Below are 19476 nucleotides of genomic sequence, written 5' to 3' on the forward strand. Positions count from 1 at the left end.
TCCAGAATACAGCAGTTTGATTGGTCCACAGGAGCCACCCAATCCAGCTCCAGGTGGAAGTAAATCCGCAACCTGATTGGCCTACAGGTGAATCCTGGAAATAGCCAATCACGTGGGGCCCATTGTGTAAATAATGTATATAAAGCAGACATTCTGGGGGAACTTCCATTCCTCCTCACCACTATGAGCTGAATAAAGAGCATGAAATCCACTCTTGACTCCAAGTATATTTCACAACCTTTTTCAGTCATCATCAGCAAGGTACTGAAAGGAGAACCTGCTAATGCTTGTTGATCGATTGATTTTACTTATATGCCACTTTTCCACAATGTGCCATGCCCAAAGCAGCTTACAATGAACATTCGAAACATCAAAACAGAGAACTGTGGAAATGCGAATATACAAAATACAAAACATGTCAACAAATGCAAAATAGTAAAAATCAACAATTCAGCAAATATAGAATAAATTCAATATTAGGAAGAAGAAGAAAAAACAACCCACCAAGCTGGACTCAAGTACTGACAAACGTTAACTGACAATAAAGTTTCTGGCAATGGTACTGCTTATCCTTCACCCAGAGGAGCAAAGGCTCTGGGATGCTCTTGAGAGATCTTGTGAGAGAATCCAAAAGATCTCATCTGAACACTCCTAAACTTCTCAAGCAGGTGCACTGAGCAGGCAACAGTGGCGTAGCGTGGGTTGTCAGCACCTGGGGCAAGGCAAGTAATTTGTGCCCCCTAACCCATGGATTTGCGCCCCCTAACCCGTGGATTTGCGCCCCCTAACCCTGACCCCCAGATGTTGCGCCCGGTGCGGCCGGGCCCCCCTGCACCCACCACGCTACGCCACTGGCAGGCAATGCTTCCCAAAGCAAGCAAGAAATAATAATAATAATAATAATAATAATAATAATAATAATAATAATAATAATGCCCTTCCCATCTGGCTGGGTTTCCCCAACAGAATGGGTGGCTCCCAACAGAATAATAATAATAATAATAATAATAATAATAATAATAATAATAATAATGCCCTGCCCATCTGGCTGTGTTTCCCCAACAGAATGGGCGGCTCCCAACATAATAATAATAATAATAATAATAATAATAATAATAATAATAATGCGACAAAACATCAAGCATTAAAAACTTCCCTAAACAGGGCTGCTTTCAGATGTCTTAGGTTACAATCAATATATTATCAGACCCTCCAAGTGCCCCTATTTTCCAGGGACAGCCCCAGATTTAGAGTGAGCAAAACTGCAAAGACCCATGTATATATTGAGGAGAAACCGACACAAAAATGCATGTGAGTTTTCATTCAGATTTTTTTCTTAAAAATAATAATAATGCAACTTATGGTTGGCAAAATGAGAAACTGAAATGGACAGGGTTTCGTGTGGGGTTTTTATTTGTTTTTCAGCCATCTCAAGAGCAAGCAAACTCTCACTTCACATTGAATCACACCCTGTTGGAGCCAAACCCATAAACTGATGGTTTAAAAACTCCCCAAGCGCTATTAGCCAAGGCTGTAGCTGAACAGATTGCCAGAGCTCCACACATGTCCGTTGGGTTGCTAAACTGCATTTTGAAAGCTCCCTGAAATGCTGTGATTATCAGGGTACTAATGTTTAATTGAACTGCTTTCCTTGGGTCCCACCATAAGGCGCTTTGTCTCATTATTCTCCGCAGTGGCCAAGAGGACTTTTTACGGTGTGAATTCTTTCGCTCTTAATTATTCATCGCCCTCATCAATATACTTCTTGGCCAAAACCATCCTTCCGTGTTTTGGGTGTAAGCTTTTAAAGGGACGATTTTAAACGGTACATTCACAAAACCTAACTAACTGCCGGCCAGTTGCTAATCTCCCTTTCCTGGGCAAGGTTCTGGAGCGAGTGGTCACAGACCAGATCCAGGCACTATTGGAAGAAGCTGATTTTCTGGATCCATTTCAATCGGGGTTTAGGCCTGGTTTTGGCACAGAAACATAGCTGTCAAAATACAGATTTGAAAATAAGGGATCAGCAGCCAAAATAAGGGATTTTCCAAGTGCAGGTATGTTCAACTTCTGAGCCCCTCCGAGCCAAAGGCAGAAAGCCCAGCCAGCAGCCAAACGAAGCCTCAAGCGGTGGTTCCCACAGTGCAGCAACCCTGCAAAGGGGATGCAGCAAGGCAAACCACTGTCACCTCTCCGCTGGGAAGCGCTGAGCAAAGGCGAGTCCCCAGGCAACACGGCCGATTTGATTGGCACAAGGCATGCAAGCTCCACCCTCCAGTCGTTCTTAGACTCCTTATTGGGTGAGCAATGCAGCCAAGCAACACAGTTGGAGCCTCCCTCCACCCTGGCCGGCAAGGAGGGAGGGGGAGGCGCTGCTTCCTTGGAAACCCGGGAAATTTAAGGGACATCATCAATAAGGGACAGCAGAGGGGCACGGCGCTAGGATAAGGGAGTTTCCCGCCAAATAAGGGACGGTTGACAGCTATGCACAGAAACTGCTTTGGTCGCCCTGTATGATGACCTCTGCCAAGAGAGAGACAAGGGAAACACGTCCCTGTTAATTGTGGCTCTTTTCAGTTGGGGAGGGGTTGTTGTTTTTAATCTGATTATATATGTTGTGATCTTTTCTGTGAACCACCCTAAGACCTCTGGGTATAAGGTGGTCTATAAACTCAAATAATAATAATAATAATAATAATACAGTCATACCTCAGGTTACGAACGCTGCGGGCTGCACGTTTTCAGGTTGCGGACCACGCCAAACCCAGAAGTACCGGAACAGGTTACTTCCAGTTTTGGTGCTCACGCATGCGCAGAAGCACAAAATGACATCAAGCAAATGCACAGAAGGTTCAAATTGCGTCACGCATGTGCGCAGACACAGCACTTCAGGCTGCAAGCTCTGCGGGTTGTGAACGTGCCTCCCGCATGGATCACGTTCGCAACCCAAGGTATGACTGTAATCTGGAAACAAATTGGAGCAAGTTCAGAGAGCAAAAGAAGTTGGTCAGGGGTATGGAAACAAGCAACATCAGGAGAGATTGCAGAAAATGGGTACGTTGAGCTTACAGAAGAGATGACCGAGGGCGGTGCAAAAATCCCTGAACTCAAAGCGCCCTGGACATTTTGAAGTAGATTTTAAGTGCTCTGTTTTGAAGTAGAGACCTCCAGCTGTTCTGTTTCAAAGCTTTTCTAGTGATGGGGCTGCATTCTGGAGTGAATTCCATGTCCTAGATTTAAGATTTATGCGCCATGCACCAGCCATAACCACTTTTGTATCCCCACGGGTTAGTGAGTCAGCCAGTCAATCACTTGAGCATCATTCTGTTTATATTGCATTTGTAGATCAATGAAGCAGAACTAAAAATAGCGGGGGAGAGAGATGTTTTATATATGTAATATATGTTGTGATCTTTTCTGTGAACCACCCTGGGACCTCTGGGTATAGGGCGGTATATAAACTCTATTAATAATAATAATAATAATAATAATAATAATAATAATAATACAGTCATACCTTGGGTTACAAAAGCTGCAAGTTGCGCATTTTCAGGTTGCAGACTGCACTGGTTCTGATGCCAACAGTTGAAACTTCTTCTGAGCTACAGGCCTCCATGTCAACCTGGCTGATTCTGACATTAATTGATTGGTGTGAAGTTGGAGGAGCTCTTTCCCACTTATAAAACTGCCTTCTCCTTTCAACTGCTTCCTCTTGAAATCCCTTTGCGCCAATCTGCACACATTAAGGTAGGAAGGCCCTTATGAGGCACAAACCACATTGTTTCCCATGGAAGCGGGCCACAGTTCTTAATTTCCAAGCATGCAGTTTAAATATATATATCTCCATGAACACGGCGCAGTCAGCTGCAAGCACATGTTCCAGCCGTGATGCCAACTGGGCCGCTTTGACTCCCAAGGAAAAGAAGAGGTAAGTTTATGCAGTATTGAGTCAGACCATTAGTCCATTGAGCGCAGCATTGTATACACTGAACGGCAGCAACTCTTGACATGGTATTTCTCTTAGGCTCATTATCAGGGAGGTCAGTGCCATGTAAGCAAGAGTGTGGCCTGACTACGGAACTGGCAAGGACTACTTCAGGCGGAAACTCATGCCAGAGTGAAAAACAGCTCCCAGTAAGGTGCAAGGAGGGTTCTGCACCTGGAGCAAAAAACCGTGAGTGGAGCAAGTGGTTTCAAGGACTGCTGTTGGATGAGAGATGGTGGGGTGCTGGGGTGACATAACGTACATTTCCTAGATAGGCTGTGTGCTCATGGGCTCCTTTGGACCCTGTCCTGTACAGTCATACCTCATGTTACATCCACTTCATGTTACGTTCTTTCAGGTTACGTCCTGCGGCAACCCGGAAGTACTGGAAAGTGTTATGTCTGGGTTTCGCCGCTCATGCATGCGCAGACGCGCAAACGTGCAAAATGACATCACACGCATGCAAATCGCAACTCGTGCATGCGCAGACACGCTGCTGCGGGTTGAGTTCCTTTCATGTTGTGAACGGGCCTCCGGAACGGATCCCGTTCGCAACCAGAGGTACCACTGTAATAGCTTTCCCACCTGCCTTGCCCCACATTCCAGCCCTGAGAGCCTTTCCCAGACCATGACTTTGAGAACAGCAATAGCAGCGGGAAGAGAGGAGTTCAGGGATAGCTTTTAAAAATAATTTTAAAAATAATTTTGTAAGCTGTGTGTCCTTGTTGTTCAGTTTGACCCTTTTACATGGCGGTTCGACTCCCCGTGACAGGGTGAGCTTCCATTCCCTTGTCCCAGCTCCTGCCAACCTAGCAGTTCAAAAGCACGTCAAAGTGCAAGTAGATAAATAGGTACCACTCCGGTGGGAAGGTAAATAGCGTTTCTGTGTGCTGCTCTGGTTCGCCAGAAGCAGCTTAGTCATGCTGTCCACATGACCCGGAAAAACTGTCTGTGGACAAACATCGGCTCCCTCAGCCTGTAAAGCGAGATGAGCGCCGCAACCCCAGAGTCGTTTGCGACTGGACTTAACTGTCAGGGGTCCTTTACCTTTACCTTTTTATGCATTGTGATCTGCTGCTATTTTATAGATTAATAATCCTTTATTGTAATTGATAAGTGAAAACTGTTGGATTATTATTTCTGATGTTTGATTTTACTGTTTAGTATTGGATCCTAATGGATTATTGAGTATTGCTTTATTTAATATGTGTTGTTTATTTTAAAGTTATTGTGACTTTTTATACAGGGTCTGATTGCTACTATTAATGTTTGATGTTCCATTATTATTTTAATGTGTGTTGGAAGCTGCCCAGAGTGGTTGGGGCAACCCAGCCAATTTATACCCCGCCCATCCGGCTCCGTTTCCCCAGCCACTCTGTGTGGCTCCCAACAGAACACTAAAAACAGAATAAAACATCAAACATTAAAAACTTCCCTAAACAGGGCTGCCTTCAGATGTATTCTAAAAGTCAGATACAGTGGTACCTCGGTTTACAAACTTAATCTGTTCCGGAAGTCCGTTCTTAAACCGAAACTGTTCTTAAACCGAGGTGCGCTTTCCCTAATGAGGCCTCCCACCGCTGGTGCCATTCCACCGTTTGGATTCCATTCTTAGACTGAGGTAAAATTCTCAAACCAAGACACTATTTCCGGTTTTGGGGAGTTGGTAAACCAAATCGTTCTTAAACCGGACTGTTCTTAAACCGAGGTACCACTGTAGTTGTTTATCTCCTTGACATCTGGTGGGAGGGCATTCCACAGCGCAGGTGCCACCACCAAGAAGGCCCTCTGCCTGGTTCCCTGTAGCTTTGCTTCTCACAGTGAGGGAACCACCAGAAGGCCCTCAGAGCTGGACCTCAGTGTCCGGGCTGAGCAATGGGGGTGGAGACGCTCCTTCAGGTATACAGGACTGAGGCCGTTTAGGGCTTTAAAGGTCAGCACCAACACTTTGAATTGTGCTCAGAAACGTACTGGGAGCCAATGCAGATCTCTCAGGACCGGTGTTATGTGGTCCCGTCGGCCACTCCCAGTCACCATTAATTAGTGCATCACTGAATAAAGGCTGACTAATTAGGAATTTGGTAGGCGTCTCCATACTGAACCCCCAAGGGATTATTATTTTCCTCACGCATGCCCCAAGGGTTCAGACTGGGGGATCTCCTAATTCTACCTGAAGATAACACAGGTTGATCCTGGGACCACCAGAATGCAAATTACGTGTTCTTCCACTGAGCTGCAGTTCTTTCTGAAAATGGTATCCGTCATGGGGGACCCTTTGCTAGCCAGCTGCCTAGGAATATGGTGTTTGTCGGCAAGGAGATCCCCAGGACGAGTGTTACAGACACTGCAGGAAAACGCTTTCAAGAAGGCAGTGGAGCGAAGGGGGGGAAGAAGGAGGGAGGCAGAAGGAAGACCTAAGGGAAAAGCAATGGCTCTGCTGGGAATCCAAGAACACGGACATTCCCACAAGTCGTTGCATGAACTCAGAACTCCCGATGTGTCATCACATCTGCTGTGGAAAACTAAAATTAAAACTGTGAAGCGATGAACGAAGCAGCTGGAAACGTCGATTCTGCTCTGCTCCAGGCGCAACAGCTGTATTCCGTGAGCGAGTAACTCGACACTCTTCACGGTCAGTATATACAGAAATAACTGCGCATTAATGCGCCGGGCTCCCCTTTCCTCCCCACTGGCTCTCACACACACATCCACACACACCCCATCGCAAGTTAGCTAGCAATCATTTTGCAATTCACATTATGCAATATTTGCCTTTGGGGGGAAATAGCATACTTTAAAGATGAGGGTCAACCCAGCAAGCTACAAGACGATGTCATTTTCGGTGGAGGGACTCCAAATAATAATAATGATGCAATATATTGCTTCTTGGTCCACCGCTTCGTTACACTTAGCTTTTCAAGGCTGGGGGCGTCAGCTTAGAATCCTTCTGTTGTGAGACGGATCAGCTGCAGAGAAAGGGATACCTGTCTCTTTAAATGCTGTGAAGAGATTTTCAGCAGTTCCCCCACCTCCATGACACCTTTACCAGGGATAACAGAACACCCAGCCATGTCTCCTGCCACTGAGCTCTGGCCCTTCTTCAAAGGTGAGCTACCTACGGGACCGCCTCTCCTGGTATGCCCCACAGAGAAACTTACGGTCTTCAGATAAAAACATCTTGAAGGTCCCAGGCCACAGAGAAGTTAGGCTGGCCTCAACTAGAGCCAGGGCTTTTTCGGCTGTGGCCCCGATCTGGTGGAACACTCTGTCACAAGAGACTAGGGCCCTGCGGGACTTGACATCTTTCTGCAGGGCCTGCAAGACAGAGCTGTTCCGCCAGGCCTTTGGCCAGGGTGCAGCCTGACTCCCTCCCTTGGCAACCTTCGCAGAGCTCTGGCCCAATGGTGGCCAGTAGCTTGAATTTAATTAATTTTATAATGAATGATTTTAGAGTGTTTTTGTGCTGTACTTTTGTACTGTTTTATTGTTGTTAGCCGCCCTGAGCCCGGCTTCGACTGGGGAGGGCGGGATATAAATAAAAATTATTATTATTATTATTATTATTATTATTATTATTATTATTATTATCATTATTAGCATTAGATGTGCTCAGGTCTTGCTTGCATACATCCTGTAGACATCTGTATGGTTTTCTTTGACGATCACTCATAGCCGAGTAAGATTGTCTTCCATAAACGCGGTCTTAACAGTGAGTCCATAAGTGACTGTGGAGGCCAATTCTGGATCTGCACGTCCTTCCACAGTGGGGACATTGGTTTCCAGGTGGGAGTTGATCACGGTGAGGGTTTGCCAAGTGTGCCTTCCTCTTAGCACGTTTCTCCTTTTCGTCCTGAGTTCAAGTGTCTTCAAAGTCCATGACACCTTTGGTAAAAGCTGTTCTCCAATTGGAGCGCTCACAGGCAAGTGTTTCCCAATTGTTGGTGTTTATACTTCATTTTTAAAATTTTGACTTTGAACCTCTTTTGTTGACCACCAGCATTACACTTTCCATTTTTGAGTTTGGAATAGATTGAAGACAATAATCAGGCATCCACACAACATGACCAGTCCAACAAAGTTGATGTTGAAGAATCATTGCTTCAACACTGGTGATCTTTGCTTCTTCCAGTACACTGATATTAGTTCGCCTGTCTTCCCAAGTGATGTGTAAAAATTTTCAGAGGCACCGTTGATGGAATCTTTTGAGGAGTTGCAGATGGCATTTGTGAAACGTGGACCACTTATAAATGCCATCTGTATGGTAGACAACAGTGAGAACAGGATGGTGGGCTGGATTGGGCCTTTGGTCTGATCCAGGAGTGCTCTCCTTACGTTCTGACATAAGCATTTGAGACTCTTTAGTTTAGAGAAAATATAAGGTGCAATATGTTATAGGGGAAAGTGTAATTGCCTGAATCGTTATTTTTTTATTTTTTGCAGGACGTTGAAATGGAAAATCATGTGTGGTAGAAACGGGGGAAAGTATGCAAAAAGGTTTGTCTCTGAATGCACCCCTGGTCTTGCTGAAGAGGCAACAGATCAAGGCAGCCTGGGTGGCAACTTACTCTGACAAAGGTTAGAAGTGAACAAAGCCCTTTTCAGTCAGTGCTTCTAGTCCATCACTCCTAGACTTAAAGACACGTCTCCTATGTCTTATGGCTTCAAAGTTGATGTGCTCCCTGCTCTGCTGGACTGGCAAGGTGCTGTGGGAGGCGATCAATTCCTTGGACCAAGGAGAAGGTGCCTGGCTCCCCTTCTATAGGCCTCAAGAGTTGTTTCAGTGGGTTCCTGCTAGCCAGTCTCAGATCACTAACATCGAAGCCAGGAACTGTGATCCACTTCTTACTTGGTAGTCCTGTAGCCTCCAACTCCATCTCCTGCTTAACTGTCATGGGCAAAGCTGTGAATGTCAGCTTCTCTCAATTTCTCTTTGGAAAAAACCAAAACAAAAAACCTTCAGTACAGTTCTCCACGTTTCCACTTCAGAATTACTAGGTCCTCATGAAAATTAATCAACATTTCAATGCAAATCTGTCCCACTCTAAACATTTTTGCAATATCGCCTAACACACCCCTTTTGGCAAAGCCGTTTCCCTGAACATAATGCAGTTTTTGTATGACTTCTGCTCATTTATATGCCCATTTTACCCTCGGCATATGGGTTTTTGTACAGATTACGGCACTGCAACATTCAGAGAAGTGTGAACATTGAAGGATGGCTGTGTTTCGGTTTGCATATTATTGAGGAAGCAGCGAATTAGGTGAATTTGTCATGCGATGCAGGCGGAATCGAATTTCTCCGCCATCCTTCCCGCTGTCTCCTGGACTCTGGGGTCCTGACGGATTGGGGATTAACCTTCCTTTGAGAGACCCCGCTTGTGTTGTGACAAAAGCCTTCTCTGGCCTACAGCGGAAGGATTCTGGCTTGTTTGAAGAATGTTCCTCAGATCACGCGTAGGCAGATTACCCAAGAACAGGCACGTCGATCCTGGTGACACAGAGATTCTTGATGACTACGGAGCATTGTTTGCCAGTGGATGGAGTTTTAAGGGAGGTTTTTTCCCCTCTCTTTCTCTCCCATTCCCTTGTAAAAATGATGACAGGAGCCTTGAGAAAATAAGTCATCAGAATGTTCCACCACAGTGCAATGTTTTCCCCACGATTTTGGAGATGGAGGAACAGAGTTCAGGAGTCAGGACGGAACAACGCACTGCAGATACAGTTTGGGAGGGATAGTTTGAAGTAGAGAAACTTCACAAAGAGGAAGAACTCCAGTTGAAATGCAAGATGCAAGGGGGCACAGGGGACACTCTTATACAGTGGTTCCGCTCCTTCCTCCTGGGTCATGTCCAGAAAGTGGGGGGGGGGATGAGTGTTCAGACCCTGGGCCCTCACTTGTGGGGTTCCTCAGGGTTCCGCCTCTTCCCCATGCTTTTCAACATCTACATGAAGCCGCTGGGAGAGATTATCAGGGGGGTTGGGCTGGGTGTTCATCAGTATACAGATGATACCCAGCTCTCTAACTCTTTTTTAAATCAGAACCAGTGAAGGCGGTGAAGGTCCGCAGCCTGGGAGTCATTCTGGACTCACCGCTGTCCATGGAGGCGCAGGTCAATTCTGTGTCCAGGGCAGCTGTCTACCAGCTCCATCTGGTACACAGGCTGAGACCCTACCTGCCCGCAGACTGTCTTGCCAGAGTAGTGCATGCTCTAGTTATCTCTCACTTGGACTACTGCAATGCGCTCTATGTGGGGCTACGTTTGAAGGTGACTCGGAAACTACAACTAATCCAGAATGCGACAGCTAGACTGGTGACTGGGAGCGGCCGCCAAGACCACATAACACCAGTCTTGAAAGACCTACCTTGGCTCCCAGTATGTTTGTTTTAGTTCTTTGTGTTTGTTTTCAACCAGGGGTCAGCAAACCTTTTCAGCAGGGGGCCGGTCCACTGACTTAACTGTCAGGGGTCCCTTTACCTAGACTGGTGACTGGGAGTAGCTGCCAAGACCACATAACACTGGTCCTGAAAGACCAACATCGGCTCCCAGTATGTTTCCAAGCACAATTCAAAGTGTTGGTGCTGACCTCTAAAGCCATAAAACGGCCTCCTGCCTGAAGGAGTGTCTCCATCCCCATAGCTCTGCCCAGACACTGAGGTCCAGCTCCGAGTGCCTTCTGGCAGTTCTCTCACTGCAAGAAGTGAGGTTGCAGGGAACCAGGCAGAAGGCCTTCTCGGTAGTGGTGCCTGCCCTGCGGAATGCCCTCCCATCAGATGTCAAGGCAATAAACAACTATCTGACTTTTAGAAGACATCTGAAAACAACCCTGTTTAGGGAAGTTTTTAATATTTGATTTTCTTTTTAATATTATGTTGGGAGCCACCCAGAGTGGCTAGAGAGGCCCGGCCAAAAAGGCAGGGTATTGTTGTTGTTGTTGTTGTTGTTGTTGTTATTTTACATGCATTCAGATAATGACCAAAGCATTCATAGAATCATGGAACTGTAGCATTGGAAGGGACCACAAGGGTCATCTCCTCCAACCCCTTGCAGCCCAGGAATCTATTGCCCAACGTGGTGCTCGAACCCACAACCCTGAAATTAAGAGTCTCATGCACTGCTGACTGATGAAGGTGTTTTAGGATGCACACCGTCCTCCACCATGTTTCAACAGGGATGCAGAAGGTGTACTTGCATAAATGTCCCATATACCGCCTTTGCCAACCTGACATCCTCCAGATGTTTGGAACTACAATTCCCATCAGCTCCTAAACCAGCGCAGATCTTATCACCGCTAAGAGATCAGCTGCACATCAGGGGTGGAGCCTAGACTGGAAAAGGATCACCTGAATTGAAAGTGTTCAAGACTGGGGCATGGCTCAACTGCAAATGGTTTAATTGCCATGTGGCTACCCCTCACCCCCAAAAAAGAATCCTGGGAACTGTAGTTTTGGGGTGCGCACGATACTTTAATCCAAGATTGCTATGAGAACAGCAAAAGGAAGGTTTGGTGTAATTGTGCCCTTTGAAAAACAATATTCAGGTCGTGCTTTAAAGTGTGGGAGGAGGGAAAGAGACTGCTATTGGGGGTGCAGGTCTCACCCACTGGGGGGCTGGTGCTACACTTTTGACTTTAAGACTTGATGTAGGACTGATGGGGGGGGGGAATTTCAGATTCCAGCAGAAGAGGAAAGCACAGAGATTTCTTTGTGGGTGGGTGGACAGATTAGCAGCAAAGCTCAAAGGCTCAAGCCTGGATATAGCCAAGATTAAGCTGCAGAAGAAAGCAGCATATTTTAAGAACGTTCGTTGAGGCTATTTTCTTTCTGCCTCGATAGCAATAAGAATAGCAACATTGTTAGCGCAGGTCAAACATTCACGCGCATGCGCACAATTTTATTAATGGGACTTGTGTCTTTGGCATCCATCCCTTTTAGGCCCATTTCACTATTTATAACAGGGGTATGGAACGGGCGAGGGAGGGGAGTGGTCCTCTAGATAAAGTTGGACTCCAATTCCCAACAGCCCCAGCCAGCTTGGCAAGAGCAGAGGATGATGGGAGTTGGAGTCTAGCAAAACACAGATGCCTTCCTCAGGCTCCCTGCACCTGGTTTATAACAAGTGGGAGCTGCAAAAGAAATGTGCCGGTATATCTTCATTCTCTAACAAGAGTGTTCCATCTAGCCAGCCATTCCTTCCACTTTGAATGCCATAGGCTGTTTGGGCCTCAAGAAAGTCAATTCCTCACCCTACATTCAAAAAAACCCTAATTGACTCTTAACATTTCTGACCCCCTTCACTTCTCTTTTTTTTTAAGTTTTATTTATTTATTAACGTAATTTATTACGTTACACCGGTAAACATTATCATATTACATTACAAGGCTTATTATAATATAATTTTCAGCATGTATACAAAGTTTATATACCTAAAGAAGAAAAAACAAGGACAAAAAACTATTCCCAAATCATATATGTACCAACACTTTGGACCTGTCTATCCCGTTGTATATTCCTTTTTTACAAATGAATGTACAGTGGACGCTTGGGTTGCGAACGTGATCCGTGCAGCATGCACATTCGCAACCCGCAGCGGCCGTCCCGGGTTTCACCACTTGCACATGCGCAGACACTCAAAATGACGTCACGTGCATGTGCAGAAGCAGCGAATCGCGACCTGTGCACCCACAGATGCAGGTTGTGTTCTACTCAGGATGCGAACGGGGCTCTGGAACGGATCCCATTCGCATCCACAGGTACCACTGTATTATTGACGGTTGTGTTTCGTTTCCCTGCCTATGGAATTATTATTATTATTATTATTATTATTATTATTATTATTATTATTATTATCCCCATTTTATCCTCACCACAACCCTGTGATGTAGGTTAGAGCCGAGAGAGAGTGACAGGCCTAAAGTTATCCAATGGGCTTCATGGGTGACTGGGGATTCGAACCCCAATTTCCCAGTGCTTCAGCCACCCCACCACGGTTTCGAGATGGTCAGCAACAAGCAAATGCCAGCTTCTTCACAGGCTGGCGAGGGCACCGTGGCAGCTTCTGCCAGCCTCTGCACTTGCAGCCTAACACAGCAGAGCACATTCAGCCAATAATAATGCCTGTTAGGGAGGAGAAAACCCAGTTGGGTCCTTTCTAGCCAGCAGATTCTGATTGGCCAGCAGATACTTGCACTCCTGCGTCTAAACAGAAGCAGCCTATCTGATTTGAAATGCCAAAAGTGGTGCCCTGAAAGGACCACGACCTTTCTTAACTTGTCCCAGATGCTATCAGTTGTGCCTCACATGGAGGGGTCAGCTCAAAGCTAACTCCTTTGGCATCATCTGTATGTAGATCTCTATCCCAGATGATCCTTTTATATTTGCCTGCTGCTGCTGCTGCTGGCGACTCCTTGCGAGGGGGCACAGAGCCGAAAGCCCCCGAGTTACAGAACTGCCTTTTTACGATGTCACCTCTGGAGTCATGGCAGCGTTCAGGCCAGTCTCCCCAGAGCAGGAGGCCTCCGAACTTCATCCTGCGCTGAGACCTCTAGCACTTTTCTTCCTACACATCCTGGCAGAGTTCCTGCAAAGTACAAACACACACAGAGCTCCTATTGTTCGCAGCCCTTCACGAGCCCCACTCATCCTAATATGGAATTCGGCAGGAAACTCATGATTTCCTGACATACAGCAAGCTGGGGGAAATAAAGGGCTTGCGTGAAAATGAAAACCGTCCATTAAACCCCTCCAGCTTCCCTTCTCCGCTTGGGAATGCGATGGCCAGTGGGGTGGGCTTAGCACAAATCCCAGATTTTCCAGGCTGGAGCAACGAAGAGAAGGAGGCACTCTGTTCCTCAGACAGCGTCTATTTTTAACCAAAGTCCTTCTGCATCCAAGATGAAGGTTTCCTGACTCGGGCTCCCCACACGCTCGTGCCCCTATTATTGTCTTATTTATTCTTCCCCCGCGTGGTTTTCTTCTCGGCTTGAGAAAGTTCGGGCCGGGACAAGCTTGGGATTCGGCGTTATGATTTCGTGAAGGCCCTCTACTTCGAAAAGAAAACAAAAGGTGGGAAAGGACTACAGAGACTACCTCAGGAAAGAAGGCTTTTTGGAGCAGGGACCTTGCTGCTTCCATGTATGCCTGAGATTCTGGGGGAAGCGGGCAGGTAGATAAAAACAAACAGCCAGGATGAGCAGCAAAGAGGGAGAACACACGGACGGCAGCGTGAAGAAGATGCTTAAATGTGTAGTGGTCGGGGATGGCGCCGTGGGCAAGACCTGCCTACTGATGAGCTACGCCAACGATGCTTTTCCGGAAGAATACGTTCCTACGGTGTTTGACCACTACGCAGGTAAGAGCACACTTGTTTCTCCTGACCTGAGCAGAGACTTATATCACAGTGGGGGGGGTTCTGGGGGTACTCAGGGGCACTCAGTACCAGCACCTTTCTCCCTCCCCCCAATGTTAAAAATGTGGCTTAATGGTGAGTAACGGCACTTTTATGATTTCCTTAAAAAAAAAGTACTGCTTCTACGTTACATGGGATGAGAAGGTAAAGTTGGGTGGCAGAATTCAGGACAGTACCGATTCAGATTCTGGGTGGCTTCAGATTTTTTTTGGGGGGGGGGGTGTTCCTTCATTTTGTATCCTCCCTTCTGCAAAGATGTTCTGCGTACGAAGCAACAAAGGAGCAGATCACGGCTACTCTCCTTCTGTGCGCTCATTTCTGTACCAGCGCAGAGATTGGGTTTTTTTTGAGGGTGGGGAGAGATAGAACTCCACACCTGAGGTGGAACTGTTCAGAGTCTGTCACCTCTGTTCATTGTCTCGTTCTGTTGGTTGGCTCAAATATTCTACTTTCCTTTTGTTCTAATGGCATGTTGTGGTTATTGCAAATGTGCTCATTCTCCAGTCCCATAATTCCCACCCCACACCCCATAATTCACCTCTGGAGTTTCCATCTCTTCCAAAAAATATAAATAAATGGGGATCTCTGTATTGGATGAGAACTCCCCAGCAGAGTCGCAGTGTCTAAATTGTGAGGTCACAGGGCCAAGCTGTGGAGGATGGTTGCCAGGGAGATAGAAGCTCCTCCTCTGCCTAGCCTGGCGAGTGTTCTGATTGGGCTACAGGCCCACGCATTTGTTTACTGGATCAGGAGCAGAGTGACACACAAACGCGCCAATCCCCTCCCAGTAAGACTGGTTACCCTTTTGTATGAACACCAAGCCATCATCTGAATTAGGATGCACACTAGATGTTTCTTCAAGACAGAAACCCCTGATGTGCTAGATTTCTACATGCAGGGATTTATTTATTTATTTATTTATTTATTTATTTATTTATTGCTAAGGAGGAGAATTTAGCCACCTGAGTTTCCACTTGCAGTGAGACAGCCCAGGGATAGGTGTGTCATCTCACTGAGTACTAGGCCTGTGAAGGAATGAGGGATAAATGCAGTTCAGTTAGCATTTAAAGACAAAATTACCCGATTCACACAAAATTCACAATATGCAAACCATAGACACCGGCGTTCTTCGAAATTTGCACTTCCCCAAATTTTGCAGTACAAGCTCTCTGGCCCAAAAATTGGGGGAAGTGTACATAAAAAATGCACAGTTTTTGGGGGGTTGGGGGTTTTGTTTTGAGGGAGGTGGAATTTTTAAAATAATTCAAATTTTTTGAAGTTGAAATCTGTGGAGGGAGAAGTGCGAGAGCAGGGATGGGGAACCTGCAACCTTCCAGAGGTCACCAGACTACAACTCCCATCATCAGTGAGTGCTGGCAATCTTGGCTGGGAGAGATGGGAGAGGAAGTCCAACCAGGTCAGAGGGGCCACAGTTTCCCCCACCCATGGTGAGGGCCATTTTGGGGAAAGGGTGGAAAATGTAAATAAATAAGTGCTGAGATCTGAAACGGCCTCCTCGATAGACAATCGGGCGTGTGAGTCCTGCACACCTTTCTTTAAAAGGAATAAAATAATTTAGAGGGGGAAATCAACATCGCACTATGGCAACCATCAAATCAGTACAGTCATACCTCAGGTTGCGAACGCGGCGGGTTGCGCATTTTCAGGTTACATACTGCGCCAAACCCGGAAGTACAGGAACGGGCTACTTCTGGGTATTGGCACTCGCGCATGCGCAAACCCACTAAATAACGCTTTGCGCATGCACAGAAGCGCCGAATCACGTTGCGTGTGTGTGCAGATGCGGCACTGAGGGTTGCAAACGTGCCTTCCACACGGATCACATTCACAACCCAAGGTATGACTGTACCAGTTTTTCATTTTGCTGGATGGAACAAGCCCCATGTGCTGTTTGGGGGGTTCTGAGCCAATTTTGGGGACTCAGGGACGTGTGGTGGGTGAAGAGGGGAAGAAAGCCCCATTGCACTAGGAGGAGTTAGCGGGATCCCACCCTGGAGTTGGAAAATCATATAGAGCAGGGTGGAGCAGTGGTGAGAGTGTTGGATCAGGACTTGATTTCAAATCCTGACTCAGTCATGAAGCTCACCTCAGTCCCATCATTGCCTCCCAGTCTAGCCTACCTCACAGGGATGTTGTTAGGATTAACTGAGGAGGGAGAGAACCACTCACATGCAGCTGCTGGGTGACCTTGGGCCAGTCACACTTCTTTGAAGTCTCTCAGCCCCACTCACCTCACAGAGTGTTTGTTGTGGGGGAGGAAGGGAAAGGAGAATGTTAGCAGCTTTGAGACTCCTTAAAGGGAGTGAAAGGCGGGATATCAAATCCAAATCCAAACCTCAAGCTCCTTGGAGGAAAAGGAGGGATATTAGTTTAATAACAAAAGCGACAATCCTCTATCTCCGCAAGCAGATATCACTTTCTTCCACAAGAGAGTAAATCGATTGAGTTTGAAATTCAGAGACCCCCAACCTACCCCATAGGTCAGAAACAGCTCTAGTCTGGGTGGGTGGTGGTTGCTTTTTGTTGTTCCTGAATCAATTTCCATTTGTACACTTCGAGCATTTGAAGATCTAAAACGCACTTGTGTTCTCTGTCAAACTCATCCTTTCCCTCTCCCTTGTGGCGAATGAGTCATACATCACAACCGTCAGATCTTGCCTCCAAACAGAATTTTAGGGGGCAGCAGGAGATCCTTCCTGGCCCAGTCTGAATAGGCTTGTATTATTATTATTATTATTATTATTATTATTATTATTATTATTATTAGCTCAGAGTTAAGCGTCTGGAGCATTCCAGAGTTTCACATTTTGCAGGAGCTGATGCTTCTGACATTCGGCTAACATGCGGAAGCAATACAGAGCTAGCACAGAGGAGGTACTAAGAGTGCTAGGCTAGGACAAGGGAGAGCTGAGTTCGAATCATGGTGGCCATTTATGTGTCATTTTGGTGACTGTTGCATTCAAATGGTGCAAGCCACCTTGAATCCTGAACTTGGCAGAAAGGCAGGATATAAATAGTACTAATACTAATACTAATACTAATACTAATACTAATACTAATACTAATAATACTTGTTGGTTTCCAGACCCGTCATCATCTTCCTTGCTCTCTTCTGCCCAGTTTTTCGTTTGTCAATATCCTTCTAAAACTGTGCTGCCCAGGACTGGAAAGGACTGGAAATGAATTGGATGGGAGGTGGCGGGCGGGGGGAAGGCTTATTGCTGCAGTGCCTACTGACATAAGGCAACACTCTCCAATGCTCCATTTGTGCAAAGTTTGGGTCCCCTCCACTCGCTTCTCTCTGCCTATGAATGGGGAAACTTGTGTTCCATGTGACCTCCCTTCATATCTAGTTTGGCCCTAAGATTGCAGGGGACCATTAAACTGGATGGCAGTCATGATGGCGAGGGCAGAGTGGAAGGGGGAAAGTTGTGGGATAAAGTGGGGCAAGCCTTAATGCAATGCAGAGTTCAAGCCCTCTATATTACAGTGGTACTTCGGGTTACACCTGGGATGCGGGTGGCGCTGTGGGTTAAACCACAGAGTCTAGGACTTGCCGATCAGGACTTGCCGATCAGAGTCTAGGACTTGGCGATCAGATCAGTCTAGGACTGTACGCCGGCTCCCTCAGCCAGTAAAGTGAGATGAGCGCCGCAACCCCAGAGTCGGCCATGACTGGACCTAATGGTCAGGGGTCCCTTTACCTTTACTTTACCTCGGGTTACATATGCTTCAGGTTATAGACTCCGCTAACCCAGAAATATTACCTCGGGTTAAGAACTTTGCTTCAGGATGAGAACAGAAATCGTGCTCCTGCGGCACAGCGGCAGCAGGAGGCTCCATGAGCTAAAGTGGTGCTTCAGGTTAAGAACAGTTTCAGGTTAAGAACAGACCTCCAGAACGAATTAAGTACTTAACCCGAGGTACCATTGTACTAGACTTGGGGGTGGAGAAACCTCTTGTTTGCCGGCCAGATCTGGGCAAATAACCTAGATGTCATTATCCTATTAGCACGGACTGAAAATGCTAAACATACGTGGTTTGTTTCCATAGTACTTGCTTACATAGACATTCCCTTAATCTCTCTTGTTTGAAATGCTGTATTTGAATTATGGGTGTTTACATTTTAACATTTCAACGGGAACAATTTTATTGAGTGTTTTCATTATGGCTGTTTATACCTTAATCTTCATGTAACAGGGTTTTATATTTTGTAAACCACTTAGAGCCTGTTTTGGCACTGAGTGGAAGATTAATTAATTACTTAATTAAGAATTAATTAATTAAGAGAGAGAGAGAGCTTTGTGGTTGCAAAAGCAGAAAGCCGTGACTTTGGTACGAAGTGACTTGAAGCTGTTTTCCCCCCACATATATAGAGCAGGGAGGAACAGCTGAAATATTGTGCCTGTATGAATCGCATTGAAATCAATAAAGGCATTCTCACATGGCTATTTCAGAGCCATGAAAAGTCTTGGCTGTTTTGGTTCCCAGCTGTGAGCCGGTGCTGAGCATCTGCCAGCATGAGTCAGCGTTTGGCACGCAGCGGCAAAGTCCGGGCCAATTTGCATAGCATTCTGACATGTGGACTTTACACACCGTAGACTATGGGAATAAGTGCTCCTCCCGTGTCATGTGTAAAATGCGGCGCGGAACATGCGGAGGGCCTCTTTATCCATCTGCTGGATTAACCACCCATTGTGCACCCTGCATTACAGTGGACGTTCTGCGTGTCAGGATCTGCCTTTTGCTTTACAAGCACTGTATATAGCTCCGCTTGCCCTCACATGAAAAAGGACATTGCAGAACCTTGGTCAGACCACACCAGGAATACCATGTCCAGGTATGGGTGCCCCAATTTAAGAAGGATATTGACAAGCTGGAAGGTGTGCAGAGGAGGGCGACCGAGATGATCAAGGGTCAGGAAACCAAGCCTGATGAGGAACAGTTGAAGGAGCTGGGTAGGTTTAGCCTGGAAAAGAGGAGACTGAGAGGAGATGGGATAGCCCTCTTCAAATATCTTAAGGGCTGTCACATGGAAGAAGGTGCAAGCTTGGTTTCTCCTGC

At 46.4% G+C, this 19476-nt stretch overlaps 1 protein-coding gene across 1 annotated transcript in view; it reads left to right on the plus strand.

Annotated features, from left to right (window-relative positions):
* The first annotated feature begins 13465 nt into the window (after positions 1-13465).
* RHOJ (ras homolog family member J) overlaps positions 13466-19476 on the plus strand; it is a 54286-nt gene continuing 48275 nt past the window's right edge. Inside the window, exon 1 of the mRNA XM_081915762.1 lies at positions 13466-14334. Within this exon, the coding sequence (XP_081771888.1) occupies positions 14172-14334 (163 nt within the window). The 5' untranslated portion in view covers positions 13466-14171. The remainder of the gene's footprint in view (positions 14335-19476) is intronic.

This window comes from Podarcis melisellensis, assembly GCF_964234715.1.
Source record: "Podarcis melisellensis genome assembly, chromosome: 1".
Classification (NCBI taxonomy): Eukaryota; Metazoa; Chordata; class Lepidosauria; order Squamata; family Lacertidae; genus Podarcis; species Podarcis melisellensis.